At 53.0% G+C, this 25,159-nt stretch overlaps 10 protein-coding genes across 10 annotated transcripts; 5 read left to right on the top strand and 5 right to left on the bottom strand.

Annotated features, from left to right (window-relative positions):
• Positions 1-389: 389 nt before the first annotated feature.
• On the bottom strand, positions 390-2,079 carry cit1 (citrate (Si)-synthase CIT1; the record flags this gene model as incomplete). The annotated part of the gene is made up of 5 exons (XM_056945888.1): positions 390-1,496; positions 1,567-1,614; positions 1,673-1,757; positions 1,837-1,901; positions 1,969-2,079. 5 exons carry the CDS (start codon positions 2,077-2,079, stop codon positions 390-392), a joined length of 1,416 nt encoding a protein of 471 aa, XP_056797887.1.
• Positions 2,080-2,520: 441 nt separating this feature from the next.
• On the bottom strand, positions 2,521-2,833 carry N7459_006719 (uncharacterized protein; the record flags this gene model as incomplete). Its single annotated transcript, XM_056945887.1, has 2 exons — positions 2,521-2,632; positions 2,757-2,833. The coding sequence occupies 2 exons, from the start codon at positions 2,831-2,833 to the stop codon at positions 2,521-2,523; spliced, it is 189 nt and encodes a 62-aa protein (XP_056797886.1).
• Positions 2,834-3,882: 1,049 nt separating this feature from the next.
• N7459_006718 (Nrd1 complex RNA-binding subunit) lies at positions 3,883-6,381 on the top strand (the record flags this gene model as incomplete). The annotated part of the gene is made up of 4 exons (XM_056945886.1): positions 3,883-4,002; positions 4,080-4,325; positions 4,513-4,612; positions 4,667-6,381. The coding sequence occupies 4 exons, from the start codon at positions 3,883-3,885 to the stop codon at positions 6,379-6,381; spliced, it is 2,181 nt and encodes a 726-aa protein (XP_056797885.1).
• A 1,726-nt stretch (positions 6,382-8,107) lies between these two features.
• Positions 8,108-9,632, bottom strand: N7459_006717 (O-acetylhomoserine aminocarboxypropyltransferase/cysteine synthase family protein; the record flags this gene model as incomplete). Its single annotated transcript, XM_056945885.1, has 4 exons — positions 8,108-8,309; positions 8,388-8,956; positions 9,031-9,529; positions 9,583-9,632. 4 exons carry the CDS (start codon positions 9,630-9,632, stop codon positions 8,108-8,110), a joined length of 1,320 nt encoding a protein of 439 aa, XP_056797884.1.
• Positions 9,633-10,627: 995 nt separating this feature from the next.
• N7459_006716 (MARVEL domain-containing protein) lies at positions 10,628-11,233 on the top strand (the record flags this gene model as incomplete). The annotated part of the gene is made up of 3 exons (XM_056945884.1): positions 10,628-10,715; positions 10,769-11,054; positions 11,125-11,233. 3 exons carry the CDS (start codon positions 10,628-10,630, stop codon positions 11,231-11,233), a joined length of 483 nt encoding a protein of 160 aa, XP_056797883.1.
• A 1,193-nt stretch (positions 11,234-12,426) lies between these two features.
• On the top strand, positions 12,427-14,185 carry N7459_006715 (putative arginine transporter; the record flags this gene model as incomplete). Its single annotated transcript, XM_056945883.1, has 2 exons — positions 12,427-12,631; positions 12,690-14,185. The coding sequence occupies 2 exons, from the start codon at positions 12,427-12,429 to the stop codon at positions 14,183-14,185; spliced, it is 1,701 nt and encodes a 566-aa protein (XP_056797882.1).
• A 664-nt stretch (positions 14,186-14,849) lies between these two features.
• On the top strand, positions 14,850-17,151 carry N7459_006714 (putative AMP-binding enzyme; the record flags this gene model as incomplete). Its single annotated transcript, XM_056945882.1, has 4 exons — positions 14,850-15,020; positions 15,086-15,341; positions 15,395-16,985; positions 17,046-17,151. 4 exons carry the CDS (start codon positions 14,850-14,852, stop codon positions 17,149-17,151), a joined length of 2,124 nt encoding a protein of 707 aa, XP_056797881.1.
• Positions 17,152-18,494: 1,343 nt separating this feature from the next.
• N7459_006713 (uncharacterized protein) lies at positions 18,495-20,808 on the top strand (the record flags this gene model as incomplete). Its single annotated transcript, XM_056945881.1, has 2 exons — positions 18,495-19,191; positions 19,253-20,808. 2 exons carry the CDS (start codon positions 18,495-18,497, stop codon positions 20,806-20,808), a joined length of 2,253 nt encoding a protein of 750 aa, XP_056797880.1.
• A 422-nt stretch (positions 20,809-21,230) lies between these two features.
• N7459_006712 (putative quinol monooxygenase) lies at positions 21,231-21,660 on the bottom strand (the record flags this gene model as incomplete). Its single annotated transcript, XM_056945880.1, has 2 exons — positions 21,231-21,517; positions 21,639-21,660. The coding sequence occupies 2 exons, from the start codon at positions 21,658-21,660 to the stop codon at positions 21,231-21,233; spliced, it is 309 nt and encodes a 102-aa protein (XP_056797879.1).
• A 612-nt stretch (positions 21,661-22,272) lies between these two features.
• Positions 22,273-24,465, bottom strand: hsp90 (chaperone Hsp90; the record flags this gene model as incomplete). The annotated part of the gene is made up of 2 exons (XM_056945879.1): positions 22,273-24,117; positions 24,208-24,465. 2 exons carry the CDS (start codon positions 24,463-24,465, stop codon positions 22,273-22,275), a joined length of 2,103 nt encoding a protein of 700 aa, XP_056797878.1.
• Between the last annotated feature and the right edge of the window lie 694 nt (positions 24,466-25,159).

Genomic DNA, 25,159 nt, shown 5'->3' with positions numbered 1-25,159 from the left:
ACGGTCTCTCCGTCCTTTCGAATCGGGTGGGTCGGTGAGAAGGTTGAGTCTCCCAACAATTCACGTGTGCTCGATTCTACCTGAGTAGCCGTCAGACCATTCCGCGCGTCCGCCGTAGATTCCTGCATATGCAGTATGCAGAATTGTGATTCGATATCTACGAATCACAACGGGCGAATCCCTTCTGTCCCGGACAATGCGTCCAGGTTACGACGTAGCTTTACGACAGACGTTTACTGTGTGACCAATCATGATGCTTTGAGGAAGTGCTGTTACAAGGCCCGCTCGAACCGGTCAAGTCCTATCATACAACATCACAAAAATCACAAATGAGAAATTATACAGTCTAGCTCAACCCTGAAACCTAAAACGAGCAAGTGGCTGGGCGCTTACAGCTTGGCGCCAACCAGCTTGGCGTAGGCCTCGGTGCTGAACGACTTGGGGCGCTCAATCGGCATACCCAGAGCACGGTCGATGATCAGCTGGGGCAGGACACCCAGAGCACGAGACACACCGAAAAGAACGGTGTAGTAGTTGGCTTCAGTCAGACCGTAGTACTGAAGGAGGACACCAGAGTGGGCGTCGACGTTGGGGTAGGGGTTCTTGGTCTTGCCGTGCTCGGTCAAGACACCTGGGGCGATCTTGTAGACCTGGCTGACAAGCTTGAACATCGGGTCGTCAGGCAGCATGCGCAGGGCGAACTCGCGCTGGGAGACGTAACGGGGGTCAGTCTTGCGCAGAACGGCGTGGCCGTAGCCGGGGACAACCTGACCGCCGTTCAGGGTGGACCACAGGTAGTCCTTGATGGACTGGTCGCTGAGGTCATTGCCGATGGCTTGCTTCATCTTGGTGAGCCAGTTCAGGACCTCCTGGTTGGCCAGGCCGTGGAGAGGGCCAGCTAGACCCTGGAGACCAGCAGACAGAGAGAGCGCGGGGGAGCTCAGAGCGGAGCCGACCAGGTGGGTGGTGTGAGCACTGACATTGCCACCCTCGTGGTCGGAGTGGATGGTCAGGTACAGACGCATCAGTTCAACGAAGTCCTTGTTTCCGCCGAAGCCAAGCTGGTTGGCCAAGTTGAACGAGTAGTCCTTATCCTTCTGGATAGGGGCGACCTTGCCATCCTTGAAGACGTTGCGGTAGATCTTGGCGGCGATGGTAGGCAGCTTAGCGATCAGGTCCATGGAGTCCTCGAAGGTGTAGGTCCAGTACTCCTTCTTGTTGATGCCCTTGGCGTAGGCCTTGGCGAAAGCGGATTCATGCTCCAGAGCAGTGACGGCCAAAGAGAACTGGGCCATGGGGTGAAGGGTGCTCGGGCAGCGGTCGATGAGCTCCTCGATGAACTTGGGGACGTCGGAGCGGGCAGCCCACTCGGCAGACAGGTCACGGACCTGCTGCTCGGAGGGGATCTCGCCAGTCAGCAGCAGCCAGAAGAGACCCTCAGGGAGGGGCTCCTCGCCGCCAGGGGCTTTAGGAAGGAGCTTCTGGATCTCGGGGATCTGATAAAAACCGAACAGCCCGTCAGCAGCAGCTCCTAGGACTCAATTGCCTGGATGGTCCGATACTTACGGTACGACCACGGAACCGGATGCCCTCCTCGGAGTCGAGAACGGAACCCTAAACAAAACAAATCAGCCGTTAGATGCGCGAGGACCAGCTCTCAATATCGACCTACCTCCCAGACAAGGGACTTGATACCACGAGCACCGCCATAGGCCTGGTCAAGAGTGACCTCGCCAATCACTGTGTTGCCGTGCTCCCTGCGATTCATCAGCGACATTCGTCTTTGAGATTTTTTGAAATGTTTGTTGGGGGCCAAAGGGTGCGCGAGAAACATACTTGCGAAGCTTCTTGACCTTCTCAATCTCGGCAGGGAGATTGTCGGCGAAAGTGTCTTTGAGGGACTGTCCGGAACGGATTAGCATTTCCAAAAGACGGCGACCACCACCCAAGTTGGAAGAGCGCGCATACCTTGGCCTTCGCGGAGGAATAGCAGCGCGCGCCATTCAGAGCAGCGGTCTGAACGGGCTTGGCGATGGAGGACCGCAGAGCGGTGGTACCGATTCGGAGAGAGGAAGCCATGACGACTCTAGCAAAACAGAGGATGGATGGATTGGGAGTAGGAGAAGGATGGGGGGAGGGAGAGAAGAAAAGAAATCAGCCGGGAGCTCCCTGGATTTTTCTCGGGGTTTCGCTGTGGTAATACAACCGGTATGGTCACGGTCGGGAGTCCAAGAATGAATGAGTGACGACGTGCTAATTATAATTAGCTGGGTAACTTTCTCCCAACAGTATGTAACGCAGTAACATCGAGTAATACTCGGGCTGCCGGAGGCCTGTCCGACTACTTCCGTCTCCCTTGGCTCCATGTCCTCTCTCCAACACCTACTACTATACAACATCTTGCGTAGGAATGTCCAGATATTCTCCAGAAAAGTAGAGATCCTCTAAGGTGATGGTTTCTCTCATATCCGATTAGGGCTACCGAGGCAGATCAGAATTGTTTGGGGCGGTATCGTATAATTACCTCCAATCCGTGGCGGTGACGTCGGCAAGTCGCCATATTTCTCCCGTGCCGCCATCCGGATCCCCGAATGGGGACGTGCCCTCGGCATTGTGCACGGCGATGAGTACCCTATCCTGGAGTCCGGACAAGGGTACCTGGATAACCCGACACATTATCTCATTACTAGGCTTACCTACAGAGTTCTCGGGCACTTGATCGTAGGCATACCAAAATAGTAGTATACACACCATACCGGACTCCGTCTGCAACCGGGAGGCTGCTGAAAGGGTTCACCGAAACCGGGAGCTCCACGGAGCAAGTAGGGTACATGAGGGGGCAGTAGTGGTGCGGGAGACCGATTCCATACATGCCCAGGTGCATACATATGTATATACATATATCATTACCATGAGTATGTAGTAGAGTACCTATGTGCCACAGAAAAGAGGGAGAAAAACATAATCACTGCCGACTCGCCAATGATCGGAATGGTTGTCACCCCTTCCTCCAGAATGGACCCGCAGGAGAGAACACTGGGGTGTGTGGTAGTAGTAGTACATGGTAGTATATATCTAGAACTCCGTATTGACGTATATACCCAATCCTCAATCTAGAGTTGAGCATTAATAGTATTTGTAGACGTTATACTTATATGTATACCCACAGACATGTGGTTATTTATCGATTGTCAACCTTTGTAAACAGATCATGTGATTGAATCCTCACGATCGATAGATCACGTGATACATATTGTCACATGAGTAATACCCAGTTAAGGCTAGCTATGTTGGGGCTAGCGCGAAACCCTCTGCAAAACTCTTTCCGGTCACCCTTTCTTTCTTTCTCGTCATCTCCTTCATCCATCATCCAACTCCGTCTCTCTTCCTTTACTTTTTCATCTCACACAGCAACTGCCACGGATTTTCTGTACTCTGTAAATCCGTCGCTTCTGTTTCCCAGCTGGATCTCACTGCAGTACGCCATAGGTTGTCCCTCGTACGCTCGTACTCAGGCCAGGCAGCTCTCCTGGACATCATCCGGCTGTATCCCAGCTGTAGGCTACGGTTCTTCAGTCAACAGTGAAAACACGCTCGTGCTGTAGTGAAGAGTCACGGTCCGCTAGAAGAGTATTTGACCGAGGGTTCGCCTTCCCCTTAATCCCGAGATTTGGTTTTTCTCTTCTTCACACTCCTCGCTCTTCTCGAAAGTAGCCACCAATCTCTGGGCAATCTCGACTGTTTCTTTCCTTTTGGTCTTTGCAGACTGCATTAGAGAGTTGCCTCAGATCCTGATCACTATCCGATCTCAACGAGCCAGCTTTGGGAAGCATCACTTGCCTCTATTGAGAAGTTTGCGGCGTTGATCCGCGCAAATTCGCCATGTCGTCAGCTGTAGCGGAGCTGGAGAACTATCTTCAGTCTATGCTGGCACTGAAGCCTCCCGGCGTATCGGGATCCAAGATCCACAGCATCACCACATTGTGCACTGCCAATGTTCAGGTACGGTAGTTCCCATTGCCCATCCTCATACCATTCCAGGTGGTTGAGATGACGAGACTAACTCTCGCTTGCTCCAGAATGAATCTGTTCTTATTCAGAAGATCTACACCCATTTCAAGAAGGCACCGGGCACCCACAAGTTGGGCGTACTCTATGTCGTAGACTCTGTAACTCGACAATGGGTAGAAGCTGCACGCAAGGCCGGCCAGCCTCCAGGGAGTACTGCTCCTGATGGAACTTTCGCCGCGGGAGTCAACCGAGTGACGGAGCTACTGCCCGTCTTGATGACCGATATCATTAACAACGCCCCGCAAGATCAAAAGGTACGCACTAGAATATGCACTACTCAGTCGGGGCGGTCCCCGGGCCGATCCTCTTCGACGGCTTGATATCGTATCCCGAGTCATGTTTGGCGCCTAGCCCCGGGATAGGCCATATCGTTCCCCCGCCCCCTTCTCGTTTCTTTTTGAGAAGCAGTATCACTCACGTATATTTGTTTGGGATCTTTAGGAGAAGATTCGGAAGCTGATTGATATCTGGGAGCGGGGCTGTACATTTCCCGCCCCCATCCTCGCCTCGTTCCGAGAGAAGCTGAACGCTCCTCTACAAAGTAAGTTGTGCTTCAGATGTCTACATTGGAACCCTGCTCTAATGTCCTTTTAAGATGTGGATTCCACCACTCCAGAGGGCTCCCCAGCGCCGGGTTTCAATCCTCTCGGAGGCCCGCCGCAGTCGGCCAATGGTGCCTCGACCGCACCCGCGCCGGCGCCGAATACCTCCAGTATCTTGAAAGCCTTGGCCGACATGGCCAAGCAGAATACCACCGCCGCCCCCGTCCCTGCTTCCGCTCCAACCAATCCTCTCGCTACTTTGAACCCTCCACCGGCAGCTTCGTTGCCAGTCTCTTCTGCTGATCCGTCTTCTCTGCCGCCCGCTGCCGCCAATCCGTATGCCGCGGCGGGCGCCATGGCCAACCCGTTCGCGGCCCTCGGTGGTGTCGGGCAGAATCCTGCTTTGATTCAACCCCAAAGCCAGAGCCAGACGCCGAATCCGATCACTTCCACGCAGAACCCTCTGGCTGCCATGCTCCCCCAGGCCGCCGCTCCCACAATGCCTGATGGCAATGCGCTGTCACAGCAGCTTCAGCTTTTGCAGCTGCTCGCTTCACAGGGTATTCCCCAAGACCAGTGGGGCACAGCTCTTCAAATCTTCAGCATGTCCAACATGGGCGGTGCCAACCCTCCTCAAATTCCCGGGTTTCCTGCGATGCCTATGCCCGGGACCGGGGGCTGGGGCCACCCCGACTCCCAGAATCGTGACGACCGCGAGCGTGATAGAGATCGCGACTACAATCGCTCTCCCGGTGGATACCGCCGCCGCTCTCGCTCACCCGGTTGGGATCGACGACGCACCGCATCTCCCCCTCGTCGCCGCGATAGTCCTGTCTATGGAGAGTATCATGGCGACTCACCGGGACGTCGGGGAGATCCTCGCGATGCTCGTGGCCGCCGTGGCAACGAATATCGTCAACGCAGTCCACCTGGAAGAAGACGCCGTTCGCCTTCGCCTCAGCGCAAGGACCCTAATCTGCCACCCCCAGGTCCCAAGCTAATTGAATGGGACTATTCGATTGGCCAAGGAAATATCAAGGTTCTCAGCCGCACCCTATTTGTTGGTGGTGTCACCTCATCGGAGGCTCACCTACGCTCGCTGTTCAACAAGTTCGGTATAGTCCAAACTTGCATTGTCAACGTCGATAAACGCCACGCCTTTATCAAAATGGTCACCCGCCAGGATGCGGTGAGTGCACGCGATGGAATGGAGTCTTATCGTTCTGGTGATATGCAACTGCGAACCCGGTGGGGTGTTGGCTTTGGTCCTCGTGACTGCAGCGACTACCAGACTGGTATCAGCGTGATCCCAATTGAACGTCTCACCGAGGCTGATCGCAAGTGGATGCTCACTGCCGAGTATGGTGGTACGGGTGGTCGTCCAATCGAATCCGGAATGGTTGTCGAAGAGCCCGACATTGAAATCGGCGCCGGCGTCTCCTCCAAAGCCATCAGCCGACGCATTGCCACTGATACTGGTGGCAAACGTGGCCCCATTTCTTCGCGCACGCAGACCGACCGGTTTGGGGGTCGCCGCCAGGACCGTGATGGTTTTGGTGGAGGACCTATCACCGCTGGTCCGCCTGGGGGCCAGAGTGATCGCGGTGACATGATCAACATGAACAACCCAGCTGTAGCACCTGCGGTCCCTGCATATGGCTTCAATTTTGCCAGCATGCCGATGCTACCCCCTGGTTTCATGATGGGTGGTGCGCAGGCTGGTCAAATGCCTACCACTCAGCCCCCGCCTCCCGGCCAGGGCAACTGATCCTTTCTTACCATCATTTCGACTTCGTTCTTTACCTTCTGCCGGCATTATTTGACCTTCATATCATGTCTTCTTCCAATCACTTCTACATCTGGTCCCTCAGTATCGTTGCCTCAGTGGACAAAACTGGCGTTTGATGAGTCGGTAGGCTGTGTCTCAGTCGATCAGGCTTCGGGGAGGTTTTCTGAGCTATCGCTTCTTATTCTTTTTCTTTTGAACTCATGTACCACTTGCATATGCCCGTTTCAGAACCGAAGACAGCGTCATTATGGAGCGGCGTAGTCTTGCGACGAAAATCAAACTGTGTATTACGATCATTTCAACTTCTTCCATACCATCTTCCCACTATCGTAGCCTCCTCAATATCTTATTTTCTTTTCCGTTCACGTTTGTTCTCTCTTGTTGTTGGGCTTAGAAAAGGTGAGCAGACCTATCGCTTCATACCAATTAATGCAAAGCCGCCATAAATTGCCAACCCCTTTAAAGCAGATTATCAGGGGGTGATTGTAAAAGATGGATGTCATAGGCATGGCTATTCCTACTAGATAACTCATAATACAATCGATTGGTGATGATAGCTGATTCCGGATGCTGAAATGTATAAGCGGCTGGCAGGCCTGAGAAGAGTATATCAATTCCTGGATATGCAAGATTGTGGTCTAGAAGAAGGTACCAAGTCTTGAGTGGCCAAGAGATGCAGATCTGCAGTGTTACGCGGACAGATCATCCACCCAAGGTAGCTTTGAACAATGTACGTTACTCAATGAACAAGATCTTGGGGGACCGCAAATGGTTTCTTGAATGTCAGGATGTTATACCAGAATTCTCCCCCCACGCGCGGCACTGGGGTTAGAAGCATCAATTTGCTCTAAAGTAGGAAGACTCGATCAAGAGGAGATTCATCACAAAATTCAAACGATACTAAGAATAGGCATTAGGGCTTAAGGCCGCTAGTGCGCCGAATATCTAAAGAAGATAGTGAGGTATTGTATAGCTAGGAGGGAGTGAATGATTCACGATTTCTATTCCAGTGTCACTAAGGGGGTCCACGGCCCAGAGAGATTCAATGCTAGTTCCTCCTTTAAGAAGAAATCAGGTTAGAATGGCTGTCCATAACTCAACGAAAAGAAAAGTAGAACTGTTGGTGCTCCTCGGGGCCAGTATTGACGGCCTCTGGCAAGATAACCGTTGGTTGAGGACGTCCGTGATACTTTTGGATTTGGACCTCTGGGGCCGTCGGAACGTTCCACGCAAGTATAGTGCGTCAAGAAGCAATCATCTGTATAACCCCAGAGCACATTTGGTGGATTGCACACACTTGGGCTTTTGAGTATCACACTACTAGAATTCATCATTCTTGTAGTAAATTGTCTCTGGAGTCTCTCGCATTTTGCTTCTTCCTACAGGGTGGTCAGCCCGAGGACTACCGATGTCTTCCATTCATTTCACCACCCGGGCGAGTCTGCCTATACAAAGGATTGAAGAAAGATCCATGGAGAAGGCGGAGCAAGAATACAGGTGTTTGGTCTTAAAAGCATACTGTAGGAAGCTCAGGCATACGCCCAGCCAGAATTGCAAGTCGAACTAGGACCTCAAAATGCATGTACTTGCCACCCAGAACGTCCACTCTCCTTTCCACCCTCCACCTGCTCATATCAATATCAAAAGCTCCCTCTTCCCTATTAACCACCAGCTCTAGTCCCGACCCCAAGGAATGGGTATTTATTCAAGTAGAGCGATCCGGCACCGTGGCCTTCGATGCACAAATCGACTGCTCAAAATCAGCTATGATGTCATCGATATGCTCTGTGCCAACCGAGATGCGAATGCCATCTTCTGTGACCCCAGAGTCAAGACGCTCTTGGTCGGTGAGCTGCTCGTGAGTTGTGGACCAAGGGTGGATGGCAAGGGTCTTTGAGTCTCCAACACTAGAACGAGTCAACAAACGTGGAATATATACTTAGGAAAATACCCAGGCAGATTCCGGAGATAGAAGAGACACCTACTTGGCAAGGTTGGAGATTAATTTAAACCCATCAACAATCTGGCTACCGGCCGCAGCGCCACCCTTGATACCAACAGACAGCACACCACCGAAGCCGCGAGTCAAATATTTCTTGGCAGTGGCATGCGAAGGGTGATCCTCCAGACCTGGATACGACACCCAGCTAACATGCTCGTTCTTCTGGAGCCACTTGGCCAAGGCCAGGGCGTTACTAGCGTGTCGTTCGGAGCGCAGACTCAGGGTCTCTAGCCCCAAGATCAGCTGCTGCGCTGCGAACGGGTTGAGTGCCGAGCCCAGGTCTCGCAGGATTTCGACGCGCACGCGGATCGCATATGCAATTGAGCCGAAGGTCTCCCAGAACTTCAGGCCGTGGTAGCCCTCAGAGGGCTCAATGAATTGCGGAAAGCGAGCGCCGTGTTTTCCCCAATCGAACTTGCCGCTATCAATAACAACACCGCCAATAGTGGTGCCGTGGCCACCTATCCATTTGGTGGCACTGTGCACAACAATGTCGGCGCCATGGTCAATGGGACGAGCAAAGTAGCCCCCTGCGCCAAAGGTGTTGTCGACCTTAGGAGAGGGGGGAACGTATGTCAGCGATCCTTGTCTGCTTGGAACGACCTCACTTGATCAGTAGTACTTACAACTACAGGTACACCCTTCTCGTGGGCTTCCTTGGCAATAGCCTCGAAGTCAGGCACATTATAACGGGGATTGCCAATGGTCTCGACATAGACGGCTTTGGTCCGATCGTCAATGGCCGCGGCAATATCGGTCGGGTCGTCGCCCTGCACGAATTTGGTCGTGATTCCCAGACGCGGAAACAAAACTTTGAATTGATTGTAGGTGCCACCATAGAGGTTGGTGGTTGACACAATATTGTCACCGGTATGAGCCAATGCCGATATGGCCATGAACTGCGCCGCTTGGCCCGAAGACGCCGCAACAGCGGCAACGCCCCCCTCCAGGGCAGCAATACGCTTCTCGAAAACATCGACGGTAGGATTCATGATTCGACTGTAAATATTCCCGAATTCCTTGAGGCCGAAAAGCCTCGCACCATGGGCGGAATCATTGAAGGTATAGGAGGTGGTGGCATAGATCGGGACGGCTCGAGAGTTGGTCGCTGGATCCGGTTCCTGGCTAGAAAGATTTCTGTGAGAATTGCGCTATCGAGCCTGCTCAGGCACACTTACCCAGCATGCAGCTGAAGGGTTTCAAATCGAAGATTCTGGGGATCAGACATGGCTGAATGCGGGAGCAACGATGAGCTATGTTCGGGAAGTACAGAGAATATTCAAGCCCTCGAAGCTCAGGATTGAGGGGGAACAAAGAGATCTCGAGGATTCCAGATATTCTCACCCTGCTCAAGGAGATGAGGGAACACCGAAGGTGAGAGGGGCTCTCGATGGCGTGATCGTCTCAAACTCGTGTTTCCCCCGGATGTGTTGTCTCTATCTCCCATCTCCCATTTCCCATCGTCCCGTTGCGTCCCTTCCCAATCCTTGATGACGGACTATCTCTCTCATTTCAAGACAAGCCATCCAGAGACCGCTTTGTAAATGGAGACTATCCCAGGCGTTTTTCGTAGAAGACTCTGCTGAAAGCGTGGAATCTGGGGACGACTGGAGAATGGATCGCTCCGTGCTCGGGCGGCGCCGTGGAACAAATCCCAAGCCCGCGGATGTGAGCAACTTGGGTCGGAAACAATAGACACATTCTGTTGATTTGAGAATGGGGATGTATATGAGCTGTGCGGAGTGTAACTATTCCAGCCCATCAACAGGGTCTTGATCATGTATACTTTTTCATGGTCCCCGGGATCCAACGCTGCGAGGAACTTGGCTACCGGTGGCTCCCACGGTACATGATGTGATGCGATATATTCAGACTGAGACAGCAGAGAGAAAATCCAGCCGAACCCGATCAACGGTGTATCTTCATTTGCTTCACTCGCGATTTCCGGATTCACGCTTCTGACTTCCCTGTTTCCAACCCCCGCTCTCCAAGACATCTACAGTGACACCATCAACATTTTAGGTAAGAGCCAACCCGACCTCAGCCCTATCACAGTCTCTGCGAGCTACCAGCTGACTTGGCTGTCACCGATGACGCTGACGCGACGACGGTGGCTGATCGGGCTTGGGCCTCATTGACAAAACTGTGTTTCGATCGGTTCCAAACCTTCTGTGTTTCTTTGACATCGCAGTGCTTGACTCACGCCTTCAACACTTTCCTGTCATGGGCAACATGAGCATTCCCTGGATCTACCCCGTACGAGTCGTGCAGGTCATTTTTGGCTTAATCGTGGTCGGCTTGACTGCTTACGGTAGGTGCTTCGTTCATTCGTCCAGCCAGCCCTGACTGACGGGTTTCGTTTAGTGGTCAGTGTCCTGCATGACTGGTGGTCCTTTTCCAGCACCGTCGCCTTTCTTCTCTTCCTGGGCTGCTGGACAGCATTCGTCGCGACACCTTACCTGGCCGCGGCGCCCATCTGGGCACCACGTCTCGCCCATCACTTTGTGATCCCGGCCGCAGAGGTGGTCACCATGATCTTCTGGTTTGCGGGATTTATCGCCATCGGTGCCGAATTGCCTTCGCCCGCAGGCTGCGTTTGGAGTACTTGCCGTGCCTTGCAGGCAACGACTGTGTTTGGGGCATTTGAATGGTAAGCAGTTAATATCCCGCATCGCAGCCTGCGAGAAGAGATGGCAGTGATCGAACGGCTTTGAAACTAGGGTACTCTTTATGGTGACCACTTTTTTTGCCATCGTCGACCTCATGCACCACCGCGGCGGCGCCGCGAGTGCTCCGAAGACGCATCACAATGCTCATCTCGGTGTTTGAGAAGAGAACAAGGGAGGCCTCGGTGGAACTGGGGAGACTGCTTCGGGTGGATTGTCGGGATATGAAATGGCTGGGATTTCGGGAGTTGGTTCTCGTTTATGATCACGATACCCCTTGAGACATGATCAACAACTTACTCGGTTAAGGGACATGGAGCGATCGGTTCTCTCCTTGACTATTGAAGTTTGGTTGGACCTGCCTGAGTCCTGCCGACACGGACATCTTAGTGTGCTGGAATATGTTCAACAGTGTGAGTTGTCTGTCGCTGTCGCGATGGCAATCATAATAGGACTCTGGCTTAGGGTTGACCGCAAAGATATGTCATTCTGATTATCATTTATCAATTCTTATCGCCCTGGTCCACTGGGTCTCGAAGGACGGAAACGGTGCTGGGCGCCCCACGGTTGCAGCGAGGCTCGCGAAAGGATTCCTCCTTCCCGATCTGCGACCGCAAGCTTGAAAAATGTAGGGGTGGCGATTGGTGGAAAGCATCATGGACAGCTGGCCTTGGACGTCACAAAGCAATGATCATCCATCAGGACTACAGGTTATTACTACCGAATGTGTGTACCTGCACAGCGCTCCGGCTTCCCTGATCGGCAGTCGATAGGCGGGTGGCGGCACGCCTCCAATGCAATGTCACATCGCTCGGTTTCTTTCTCTCATCTATACTTTCAAAGGATGGAGCGTGCAGCCCGGGGAAGCAGTATATACGATCGGAGGGGCCGAGATCGAGGCAAGTTAATGGAGGTCCGTCGCCACCAGAGAAAAAATTCTGCTTCTGGTCCGTCAACGGCCCACTTCAAAGCGCGGGTAGCGTTGGCTCGCGACGGCAGAGACCAAGAACCCGAATCATGTTCCCATGATATTTAATTATTCCAAGAAAAGCCTTTGGCTCTCGCGGCTGAGAGCGTGAGAAAGAAGCCTTCCAGCATCTGCTTGATTGTCCCCGGCCCCGGTTGCTGTTACCACCGACATTCTCTTCCTGCCGCCGGTCTTGGATCAGTATACGTACTGGCATAGGGTTTGGCAGCGTCGTGTTTCTCCACAGCAAATTTGCTCTCGGCGGCTTCCGGTGGAGAAGGACGCGAGACTGTTGGTCATTCAGATCTTTCACTGTATCATTTCTCTTCTTCCCCCTCTTCTCCGTTCTTCCATTCCTCTTCACTCCTCTGCACTGCTTCCCGTCAGACATGGCCTCGGACAAGGTCTGGAATGCGCCTTGGTCTGAGAAGGGAAATATGGAGTCCGAGAGTCCAATCACCCAGGTGCAGCCGCAGCACCCGGTTGACGACTACGATTTCGACTACGAGAAGCATGGCGCCAGTCGCGAGTCCAACCCGATGCCGGACCTGAAGCGGAAGCTCAAGAGTAGACACTTGCAGATGATTGCCATTGGTGAGTCAAGGCCCTCGGTGGATTCCTTTTGTTCCATGCTCATGGTTTGCTTCAACAGGTGGTACCATCGGCACGGGTCTGTTCATTGGTAGCGGCACAGCTGTCGCCGATGCTGGTCCCGTCGGCGCTCTCATCGCATACATCTTCGTTGGAAGCATCGTGTACTCGGTCATGACCTCCCTCGGAGAGATTGCAACCTATATTCCCATTCCTGGTGCCTTCACCTCATACGCGACCCGCTTGATCGACCCTAGCCTGGGGTTTGCCATGGGCTGGATCTATTGGTTCTCGTGGGCATCAACCTTTGCTCTTGAGCTGACGGCCACGGGTTTGATCATCCAATTTTGGGATAGCACCATCCCTATTGCTATCTTCATCGCTATCTTCTGGGTCTTGATTATCATTTTCAACATGATGCCTGTCAGTTTCTATGGTGAAATGGAGTTCTGGTTCTCGAGCATCAAGGTCATCACCGTGGTTGGCTTTATGATCTTCGCTATCTGTATGAATGCCGGTGTCGGAAAGGAAGGATACCTGGGTTTTCGATACTGGGTGCACCCCGGCCCGTTTGTCCCTTATTTGATCAAGGGGGATGATGCCTTGGCCAAATTTGTCGGCTTCTGGTCTGTCCTCATCCAAGCAGGCTTTTCTTATCAAGGCACGGAATTAGTCGGTATCGCGGCCGGTGAGACCGAGAACCCCCGCAAAACTGTCCCCTCTGCGATCCGCAAGACCTTTTTCCGCATTATCTTCTTTTTCATCCTCACCATCTTCTTCATCGGCATTGTGGTGCCTTCCGATGACCAGGGTCTGGTAGCGAGCGAGGGAAGCGGTGCTAGTGCGAGTAATGCCAACGCCTCGCCATTCGTGATTGCAGCCCGGCGTGCTGGAGTCAGTGTTCTCCCTGGCATCATTAATGCAGTTCTTCTGACAGTGGTGCTCTCGGCGGCCAATTCGAACGTCTACAGCGGTAGTCGCATCCTGATCGGTCTCGCCCAGGAGGGTTTCGCGCCACGGTGGTTCAAGAAAACAACCAAGGGCGGTGTTCCTTATTTCAGCGTGGCTTTCACAGCTCTCTTTGGCCTGCTCGGTTTCCTGAACGTATCTAACTCGGGCTCCACTGTGTTTGACTGGCTGCTTCAGATCTCCGGCGTGGCTGGTTTCATCACCTGGTGCTCCCTGAACGCCTGCCACCTGGCATTCCAACGGGCACTTAAGGCGCGCAATATTTCTCGCGAGGTACTTCCGTACAAGGCCTTGTGGCAGCCCTGGTTTTCGTGGTACGGACTGTTTTTCAACATCTTGATCATCATCACCCAGGGCTTTACCTCGTTCATCCCGAACTTCCAGGTCAAGGATTTCTTCATCAACTACCTGAGTCTAATTCTGTTTGTGGTGCTGTATGTTGGCCATAAACTGATCTACCGCCAACCATTTGTCAAGCCGATCGAAGCCGACTTGGATACAGGTCGAACCACCTACGATAACGAGTCATGGGAGACGACAGAGCCGATAACTTGGTACGGCAAAGCGTGGCGCTGGATTAGTGGTTGAGCTCTTTTTTGTCCGCGTTCTGGATGTTTTCTCTTTCCTCCGGCATTGCGCACGGCGTTTGGTATATACACAACACGCGTTGATTCTCAGGTGTATATAGTTACTCGCGCGATAGCATACAATCTCCACTAGATGAAGGCGTGCCCGAGCAATATACCTAGGTATTCGCAAAGCATATGGAGTATCTCGAGTCTCCCCAGGAATAGCCCCGGCATCCGTGGGCGACCATGTGAAACGACATGTGAGGGATGACATCGCTGTGCATAATTAACCTTGGAAAGCATAAACAGTGGGGATTGGTTAGCGTGAGTACTTAGCAATTTATGGGGAACCCACTCTGCGGGAGGTACCTGGGTGAAAAGAGCCGAGGTCCGTTGACTCGCTTCATCGGCTCAACGCTGCAAAAGTCCCTACGCCTCCCGCTCAGGATTTCGTTTTCTCTTGTCCAGATCCCCCTTCCCTCCCACGCTGCTGTTTCCTGTCTTTTCCCGTCTTCCCTCCGATCGTTGGATTTGGTTTAGGCGGCCTTTTCCCTTCCGACTGTAATAGATCTTGGTCTTTTTTTCCATCCTAGTATGCGTTCCGCTCTAGTTGTGCCGTGACATCCGAATGAAGCGCGTGGTTACTGACGGCCAGGGCCTACTCAGCCAGATAGAACTCCATCATGTTCTACTCACTGCCCACCCACCTCGCCAAGGCGGAGGAGCTTAGGCAGGCGCCTCCCAAGGGCACACCTTACTCGGTCGCCATCCCCGGGACGGAGCAACCAGGCCGCAGCCGGGTATACCGGGCATGGAATGTGCAGAAGGAGCTTCTGAAGACTCTGGATCCTCAGGTGCGAATGTCTCTGACTTGGAATCCCGAGGAAATTGTCTCTGGCCTTACACACGTATCCCACAGGTCGTGACTGCCCATGAAATGTTCGAGTCCACCGCCAACTACCAGCCCAAGTACCACTGCCTCGGCTGGCGCTCATTCAATGCGACTACGAAGACCTTTAATCCTTACCAATGGCTCACGTACGAGACCGTGCAGAAGCGGCGTGCCGCATTCGGCGCCGGTTTGGTGGAAGTTCACCACAAGCACGACTGCCATCGCCCCGGCCAGTATGGCATTGGTCTTTGGTGCCAAAACCGGCCGGAGTGGCAGATGACTGGTGGGTTGTGATGACCTATACCAGATGTGGTTTAGAGACTAACTTGGAGCTAGATCTGGCTTGCATGTCCCAGTCGCTCTATTCTGTGTCTATCTACGATGTGCTGACCTCAGATGCTACTGAATATATTATTAACCATGCGGACCTCCACTGCGTGGTCACTTCCCTTCCGCATATTCCCGTTCTTCTCAAGCTCAAGCCATCCCTGCCCAATCTGAAGATCATTGTTAGTCTGGACCCGCTGGATGCTGGCGAGCAAGAAGGCCACTCGAAGCGTTCTCTGTTGGAGTCGATGGCGGCTGGCCAAGACATTACGATCTATACTATTGACCAAGTCGAGGCCCTGGGTGAGGCGTCCAAGCGTGGTTACAATCCTCCCTCGCCGTCGGATATCGTCACCATCAACTACACCTCTGGCACCACGGGCCCGCCAAAGGGTGTGGTCCTGACCCACGCGAATACCGTGGCTGCCACGTCTGCTGCTCTCATCGCCTTCGGCCAAGTTCGACGCGATACAATATGCTCTTATCTTCCGCTGGCTCACATCTACGCCCGTTTGTCGGAGCACACAGCCTTTTGGGGTGGCGCACGGATCGGGTACTTCCACGGTAACGTCGCGGAACTTGTCGATGACCTGAAGATACTCAGGCCTACAGGTTTCATGTCTGTTCCGCGTCTGTACAGTCGCTTTGGTACTGCAGTTCGGGCTGCGACCATTGAACAACCCGGGTTTAAGGGTGCTCTCTCGCGACACGTCGTTTCGACCAAGACTGCCAATCTCAAAAACTCCGACCCTTCCAAGGCTACCCACAAGCACGCCTTGTACGATCGTATCTGGTCCAAGAAGGTGTCGTCTGCACTTGGACTCGAACGAACAAAATACATGGTATCCGGCTCGGCGCCATTAGATCCAACGCTACACAACTTCTTGCGCGTTGTCACTGGCACTGATGTCATCCAGGGATACGGTCTGACGGAGTCTTACGCCTTCGGCCTAGCGCAGCATGCTGACGACTTATCCGTGGGCAACTGCGGCATGCTTGCTGCTTGCACAGAGGCTTGCCTGGTCTCCTTGCCGGACATGGAGTATTCAGTGGATGACAAGCCACACCCTCGAGGAGAGCTCCTACTGCGCGGCCACAATATTTTCCGTGAATACTTCAAGAACGCCGAGGAGACTTCTAAGTCATTGACGGAAGATGGCTGGTTCTGCACTGGTGACGTTTGCACTGTGGACGAGAAGGGTCGCTTCATAATCATCGACCGCCGTAAGAATGTTCTTAAGCTGGCTCAGGGCGAATACATCTCGCCCGAGCGCCTGGAAGGTGTTCTTCTTTCGGAGCTTGGCTACGTTTCTCAGGCATATGTCCACGGTGACAGTGTGCAGACCTTCCTGGTCGGCATTTTTGGTGTGGCACCGGATCTGTTTGCTCCCTTCGCTAGCAAGGTTCTGGGACGAAGCATCGCCATCACCGACCTAGATGCCATCAACACTGCTCTGGCTGATGACAAGATTCGCCGGGCTGTGATACGAGACCTCGAACGTGTCGCCAAGAAGCACAAGCTGGCTGGCTATGAGCGCATTCGGAATTGTTCCTTGAAGCTTGAGCCATTTACTGTGGAGAACAATCTCTTGACCCCGACGTCAGTAATTCCCTTGCCCAGGAATTTTGGCTACTCTTACTAACCATTCGCTCTCTTCAGGCTCAAATTGAAGCGTCCTCCCACCGTCAAGGCATACCGCCAGCTCTTGGATCAGCTGTATGCCCAGGCTCTAGCAGAGGAGTCAGCACCCCGTGCCAAGCTGTAGTCTACCTGTTTTTCTACCTTTCTGCCGGATGCTTGGCTGGCTGTATATAGGAAGAAGTATGTCTTGATTCGGTATTCAAGCTTGGAGTTTAGTATATTTAACGCTTTCGCTTTGGGGTGAATTCTAAATTGTACAGGTCCCCTTCCTACGTAGGTAAATTTCGTGACGGCCGATCGTTGGTATCTCACCTTTCTGAAGCCTCCCCCCTGGACCAGAGTGGGGGCGGCTCCCATCTGTCTCTCCACTGGGAATCAGCGTGGAGAGTTTATGATACAGGTGCATTATGTAACTATGACAGGATTCAAAATTAGTGTAGGTTATGAAGGGATGGGAAAAAAAAATTGACAAGAGTGAGACTCGAACTCACGCCTACTTACGTAGATCAGGAAACGGTGTTACCGTGTTAAGGTGGGCCTTAACCTGACGCCTTAGACCAACTCGGCCATCTTGCCAAAGGATGCCAATCAGAGGTCAGAGGTCAGAGGTCAGAGGTCAGAGGTCAGAGGTCAGTTTACTCATTATGACCAAATGACCAAATCTTCCCTGTGATTCTAATTTCCACTTCTACTTTCCAACCGGCTTCATTAAGTCATCATGAACAATAATGATTGTAAAATTCATACTCCTGGCTGATCTTAACTAGTCACTTTTGAACATATCTTATCCCTTGACATGCATGAAACAAATAGCCGAAGGCCACAGATAACACCAGCCAGTGCGATATAACTCTTAGACCGAATATTCTTCTATTCAGTACATACATCAATATCTACTTTCAGAAGTCAGGAAATGCATAACAATAGCTGTTAGGCTCGACTTGCATACATAGATCCGCACAACAGAAAGAGGTAGATGAAAAAAAAAAATGCAAAAAGCTATGACAAGAGTGAGATTCGAACTCACGCCCCGAAATCGAGACACGGAAATCTGGATCAGGTGAACCTGAACCGTGCGCCTTGGACCAACTCGGCCATCTTGCCGCTACATGCAGTGGTTTGCCCGTTTTGACTCTATGAATGATCGCGTTGTCTATGTTTTAGTAGCAGTTAACTAATCTGTATATTGTCCATGTTGAGGCTTCATGGTGTAACCTGCTAAGTGCTATAGGGAGCCACATAACCCTCCTCTACTAGGTCATCCCCACCAGAGCTTCTCTAACAATCGATCGGATAGTGACATGGTGTTTCTCCTATGCCCACCGACATGTAGTCGACACCTCGTGATGGCTTACATACGCAGCATGTCATGATTCCCCCGCGCGGTATGCACCTCACCTGTAGGTAGATCAGCTCAGCTTCTACTCGACTCGACCTCCCTTTTCCAAGAAGCTTCATGTCACAACCATGCGACCTGCTCCAGACCTATCGTCCTTCGGCCGCAAATCCTCTGTTGACTATCCTTCCCCTTCGCTCGACCCCCGCACCGCGGCCCCCGCAACCTTCTTCCTGTCCCGCAATCCGCATGCCTCCGAACTGGAGTCCAGCTCTCAAACCGATGGTCTCGAGGATCCTAAGGAGAGCATGTATGGTGTACAGAGTTTAGGCGACACACTGTCCCGGTCAGAGTTCGCGGCAAGCCCATACCGCGAACATGCGGCTGATGATGTGCCCGTGAGCACTCCATCGCAGGAGGATGACCGTCATGACATAGAAGAGGAACAAGGAGCACGGAGACGGTCCACCCTCAAGCCCTTCCAGTCTGGTAGCCCAGGATCACCCACGCCACTCCCTGTTGCCGATGCATCTTCCCGGCCGCTGACTCCGCTTAACCCCGACGAACCATCTTCCCTCCCTAGCAGTCCAAAATCATTTTCAAACCAGTCTCTCCGCCCGCTCGATGAAATTTCGATCACGGATGAGATCAACAGCCAAGCGATTATATCGGGAGACGAGGAGGAGAAACCGGCGGGCTCACCCCGCCCGGGTCCTGGTGGTGCATCGCAGCTTATCATGCCAAGCATCACAATGCCTAGTCGGCGACCCTTCACAGAGCGGGGAAAGACAATGGGGAGATTTAAAGTACTATTGGCTGGAGCACCAGGTTAGCAGGAATTGGCTTACCTTGTCCATATATCGCTTTCTCACTGACGATGGATCAATAGGCTCCGGCAAATCGTCTTTGATCAAGTCCATCGTTCAGACCTGCGAAGATATTGTGCATGCTGACTGCCTTCCTCCGGTTGCTTCACTGGAAAACTGCCGGCCGTCGCGTCCCCACTCTGGGTCAGTCCCCACTCGCGGAACACCGGCCATCACCGAGATTTATGCTAGTACCAAACCATATCCTTCCTGGTGGTCGGATCTAGAAGACTCGCGAGTCTTACGACGCCGGAAGAGTATGGGCGAAATAGTACTGGAGCGCAATATTTGTTTCGTTGACACGAATGCCATCTCTCTGAGCCATGCAGGACAGACCGACTCCGTACTGCAGTACATGAGACTCCAACTACATCGTGCGGCCACAGCTTTCACCAGTTCGGGTATTGATTTCCAGAATTTAATTGCCGGGAATGGTGGCTCCCAGGTGGATGCTATTTTATATTTGATATCTACTGGTATGCCCCCGGCAACAAATCCAAACGTGGCAATGCTAATCTTTGCAGATACCCTTCCCACAGATGTGGAATGTATCCGCAAACTGTGCGAGTTGAGCAACGTGATTCCACTCGTAGCAAAGGCAGACACCCTATCGCTCGAGCAGGTCACTACACTGAAAAGCCAATTCCACCAGCAAGCTCGAACTGCCGGCATAAAGCCATTCATGTTCGGTGACTCGTCGCATGAAGCACTCAACGGACTCGAGCCTCAGCCACCGTACGCTGTGTCGTCCGAGATAGCCACTGACATGGAGATAATGGATGCCAGCACCCTGATGAGCCCAGACTATGTCCAGCCGTTAGTTGCGTCTGAGCTGGCAACTCTTGTACAAAGGTTGTTTGACAGAGATAACCTCGCCTGGATGCGCCACTCAGCCGCTAAGAAACTTATCCAGCGGCGTGGCGATTTTGTCGCCCATCCGGCTACGGCAGTGCCGATTGATAATGCACGCTTTGATCTTTCGGCTGGAAGGTCGCCGTGGGGCGCTGCCTCGGGAATGTCGGCGAATTCCTCGGTTTCTTCACTTGGGGAAACACAACCTAGTTACACAATGGCCCGTATTTCAGACTACACACATCATGAGGAGCGTATGGCTCAAGTACGACTGGCACAATGGGCAACAGACTTACAACGCAGTTTGCAAAACGAACGTGATCGATACGCCGCGCTGGCCCGAAGCGATCGTGCCGTCTGGCTGACAGAACGACTGAGTGAATGTGTGGTGGACGGCTCACTTGTGCCTATCTCTCAAACTCCCGGACTCCGTGGTCTGCATATTGCAACAGGGGATGTGACCTCGAGCAATCTCCATGCCACGCGAACCCGTGGCAGTCTCTTATCTACCAAGTATCACATCGCGAGATTAAGTCCCCACGACCCGCTAGGCGTGGTTGGATGGCTCGACGACCTTGGACGACGTGGCTGGGTCCTGGTCCAGATTGTCGGCAGCGTTGGGGTGGTTGGGGGGCTGGCACTCTGGCTGGCTCGCACATGGGGGCTCCCAACACGCAGTCTGTCAGAGCTGCACCTGGAATATTTATATGGGAGTATGGAACACTGATTCACCACGGGATCACCCCATCCCATCTTCCACGGACGAGTTGGATGTGAACACGATGAAATGAATCAATGGCGTGGATCTGATCAGGGATCATACGTATTTCAGGATCGAACTAAACCATGCTGGCAGGCTGGCGTTTACTCATGTGGCGACGATCTTCCCATTCTCACATTCAGACGGTGTTTGCCCCGGCGTTTCGAGCTGTTCATTTGTGATGTTCCTTCTTACTTCTACTTGATCAAAGATAGCCGGATTAGACGGTAAAAATAGGAATCAAGATCTTAATTCGACCACGAAATCCGGCATGACCCTCTGGTCGTCTCGTATTCACTTGTTGATAATATGCTTTGTGCCATAAACGATACACTCCCCATGTCCGTGGTAGATACACATATTCCCGCTCCGTCCATCCACAATGCAATCTAGGACGAGGGCGACACGAGCTCCTCAAACCGGCGCAAATCCATATCCTTCTCCAGCAGCGGGATGACGTAGGGATCGAAGGTCTGCCAGTAAGGGTTGTTGAGGTGATACTCCTGCGAGGACTCCTGCTCGTAACGCTCGACGATGGTGAAGTCCTGAGGATCGTGGACAGACTGCATCACGAACCAGGAGAGGGTCTCCTTGTCCTTGGAGTAGACGGCGGAAGCCTCAAGAAGCTTCGCGTGGAGCTTGGAGATGGACTCCTGGTCCGGTTTGGCACGGAGGTCTGGGTTTGAAAAGTCCCCAGTGATTAGCTAGGTGTCCATGATCCATAGAAAAGAGACTCGGGCCAGGAGCGCAAAGTCATGATGTCAGGATGGGATTGGCAGGACTTGCACGGTACATACGGACGACGATTGTGTAGACCATTGTGGATGGTTGGTATATGCTGCGTTTTGTTGGAATGATATGGAGGCCCTCCATATGGCGGGGCAGGCCCGGGAGGTCTTTAAATATCATGTCTTGCCCCGAAACCGCATCGGTGAAGGCAGGGTGGAGCAGGTCCGAAAACGCCGAAGTTGGTCCCGAGGTGAACCCGACGGTGTCATTCGCAGATGCAGACTTCCCCAGCCCTGCACGAAGGCCAAATTGACGTGCATAAAACTAAGTAACTATACAATACCTCACCCTGACTTGAGGCAATCACCATGGGGAAGGGATTTATTTACGACTAAACGATTAGACATTATTCGTAACACTCACATATGATGGTTCTGGGGCATTCATTCTACGTGGAACGGCGGCTGTGGAGTGGAACTGCATTCAAATCTTGCAAGCGACAGTTCAGAAGCACACACGTCTGGTCAACGCCGAGTTCAAGAACTGAAAGTTGTTCGGACAGATGGAAAGGGAAAAAAGGAAGAAAATAATTCATCTGGATTTAAAGAAAACACAAAGAGGTAAAAAAACATCAAGGGTCATATCCCGTTTCCCGTTTCCCGTAAGAACTTTGTTAAGCAAAATAAAAAAAAGAGAGGACATTTAGTCGACCTCCTCCATGGCGCTCTCACCGGTGGCCTCAGCAGGCGCAGCAGCCTCAGTGGCCTTCTCGTCGGCGGTCTCGGCATCCTCATCGATGTTCAGACCCAGGGAGACAAGCTTGTGGATGCGCTCAGCGAAGCTGGCAGGCTCCTCAATGGTGAAGCCAGAGACCAGGAGGGAGGTCTCGAAGAGCAGCTGGGTGATAGATTTGACGGTGCGGTCGTTCTCGCCATCGGCCTCCACCTTCTTCTTCAGCTCCTTGACGATGGAGGACTTGGGGGAGATCTCGAAGGTCTTCTTGGATGACATGTAGGAGCTCATAGAGGTGTCACGGAGAGCCTGAGCCTTCATGATACGCTCCATGTTGGCGGACCAGCCGAACTGGCCGGTACGAATGGCGCAGGGAGCGCCCATGAGCTTGTGGGAGACGACGACCTTCTCGACCTTGTCTCCGAGGATGTTCTTCAGAGCCTTAGCGAGCTCCTCGTACTCCTTCTCCTCCTTCTCACGCTCAGCCTTCTCCTCCTCAGTCTCCTCGAGCTCGAAGTCCTTGGTGATATCGACCAGCTTCTTGCCGTCAAACTCCTTCAGCTGAGTGAAGGCGTACTCGTCAATGGGATCAACCAGGAACAGAACCTCGAAGTTCTTCTGCTTGAGGGTGTCCAGGAAGGGGGACTTGGCGACGGCCTTGATGGACTCGCCGGTGATGTAGTAGACGTTCTTCTGGTGCTCGGGCATGCGGGTCACGTAGTCAGTGAGGGAGGTGGATTCATCACCAGACTTGGTCGACTGGTAGCGCAGCAGCTTGGCAAGGGTGCCACGGTTCTGAGCATCCTCGTGGATACCGAGCTTAATGTTCTTGCTGAAGGCGGAGTAGAACTTGTCGAACTGCTCACGGTCCTCGGCAATCTCGGTGAAGAGCTCGAGGGTCTTCTTGACAATGTTCTTCTTGATGACCTTCATGATCTTGTTCTGCTGCAGGGTCTCACGAGACAGGTTGAGGGGCAGGTCCTCAGAGTCGACAACACCCTTGATGAAGCCCAGCCACTCGGGAATGAGGTCGGTGGCATCGTCGGTGATGAACACACGGCGGACGTACAGCTTGATGTTGTTCTTGGTCTTCTTGGTCTCGAACAGGTCGAAGGGAGCGCGCTTGGGCACGAAGAGGATGGCACGGAACTCGAGCTGACCCTCAACGGAGAAGTGCTTGACGCCGAGGTGGTCCTCCCAGTCGTTGGAGAGGGACTTGTAGAAGGAGGCGTACTCCTCCTGGGTGATGTCAGCAGGGTTGCGAGTCCAGATGGGCTTGGTCTTGTTAAGCTCCTCCTCCTCGATCTTGGACTCCTTGACGGTCTTGGTCTTCTTCTCCTTCTTCTCCTCCTCCTCGTCGACCTCCTCAACCTTGGGCTTCTTCTCATCGCCCTCCTCCTTGTTCTCCTCAGCTTCCTCGTCAGGGACCTCCTTCTCGGTCTCCTTCAGGACGTGCAGATAGATGGGATAGGAGATGAACTCAGAGTGCTTGCGGACGACCTCCTTGATGCGGCTCTCGTTGAGGTAGTCCATCTGCTCATCCTTCAAGTGAAGAACGATCTTGGAACCGCGGCCGAGCTGCTCGCCCTCGGTGTCCTGGGTCAGGGTGAAGGTGCCACCGGCAGCCGACTCCCAGACGTACTGCTCATCGTCATTGTGCTTGGACACAAAGGTGACCTTGTCAGCGACCAGGTAGGCCGAGTAGAAACCGACACCGAACTGGCCGATCATGGAGATATCAGCACCAGCGGACAGAGCCTCCATGAACTGCTTGGTTCCGGAGCGGGCGATGGTACCAAGGTTGTTGATGAGATCCTAATGGGGGTGGGTGTTAGTATTGATAAGTTTTCTTTGCGTTTCCCTCCGTGATGAGGGTTGTCGGGGAGCATGGAAGTGTAGACTTACAGCCTTGGTCATACCGATACCGGTATCGCGGATGGTCAGAGTCTTGTTCTCCTTGTCGGGGATGATGTCGATGCGCAGATCCTTGCACGAGTCCAGCTTGGAGGGGTCCGAGAGGGACTCGTAACGGATCTTGTCCAAAGCATCGGAGGCGTTGGAAATCAGCTCACGCAGGAAAATCTCCTTGTTGGAGTAGACAGTATTGATAATGAGGGAGAGCAGCTGAGAGATCTCAGCCTGGAACTCGAAAGTCTCGGGCATGATGGCGGTTAGGAGGGTCTGAGTCAAGTTAGACACCGAGAACTGAAGGCAATTGGGGTCAGAGTATCTGGGACTTCCAAAGGTCCCGATGTAGGTGGGGGAGGAGGAAGCAGAGAAAGGTGAGAGAGGGGATATTGGAGAACGTACAGGAAGGGGTTAAGGAGAGGGAGAGAAAAAAAAAAGAGCTGCTGGAGAGAACCAGAGCAGATCCGATGGGGGGAGGGGAAGATGAAGAAGAGGAGAGAGCGGCAAGCTTTTTGTGTTTCCAAAAATCTCTGGTGGGTTTCTACGGCGATCCAGCAACTTCCACCGTCCACCGCCGGTCGGTCAGGCAACTCCACCTCCCCCCTAACCAGCGCTGCCGTTCTAGAGTCTTCTGGGGCTGGGGGGAACTTGCGTGTGGCCTTTGCACTCGCCCACTTTGTCCACTTTTTGGCCCTCCCCTGCCAATGGGCGTGCTGGCTGGGGAGAGCTCTGCTGTTCCGCCTCAGGCGCCAACTCGAACCTTCCTGCGACGTTCACCCTGGAACTGATTGAGTATCGCTGGATGGTCGAGCACTACCAGCGACCTCATTGCATGGGGCGCATTCTATATACAATGCAGATGTCCGTACGTAACGTGAACAGGGAGGTATGGCATTCGTAGATCCCAACCCAAGAGGTTCTGGGCGACTATCCTGTATTGCACCCACTA

The sequence above is a fragment of the Penicillium hispanicum genome (genome assembly GCF_028827665.1).
Source record: "Penicillium hispanicum strain IBT 35686 chromosome Unknown utg000006l_segment0_segment0, whole genome shotgun sequence".
Lineage (NCBI taxonomy): Eukaryota > Fungi > Ascomycota > Eurotiomycetes > Eurotiales > Aspergillaceae > Penicillium > Penicillium hispanicum.
Note: the sequence above shows the minus strand (reverse complement) of the source record. Positions and strands in the feature narration are given on the sequence as shown.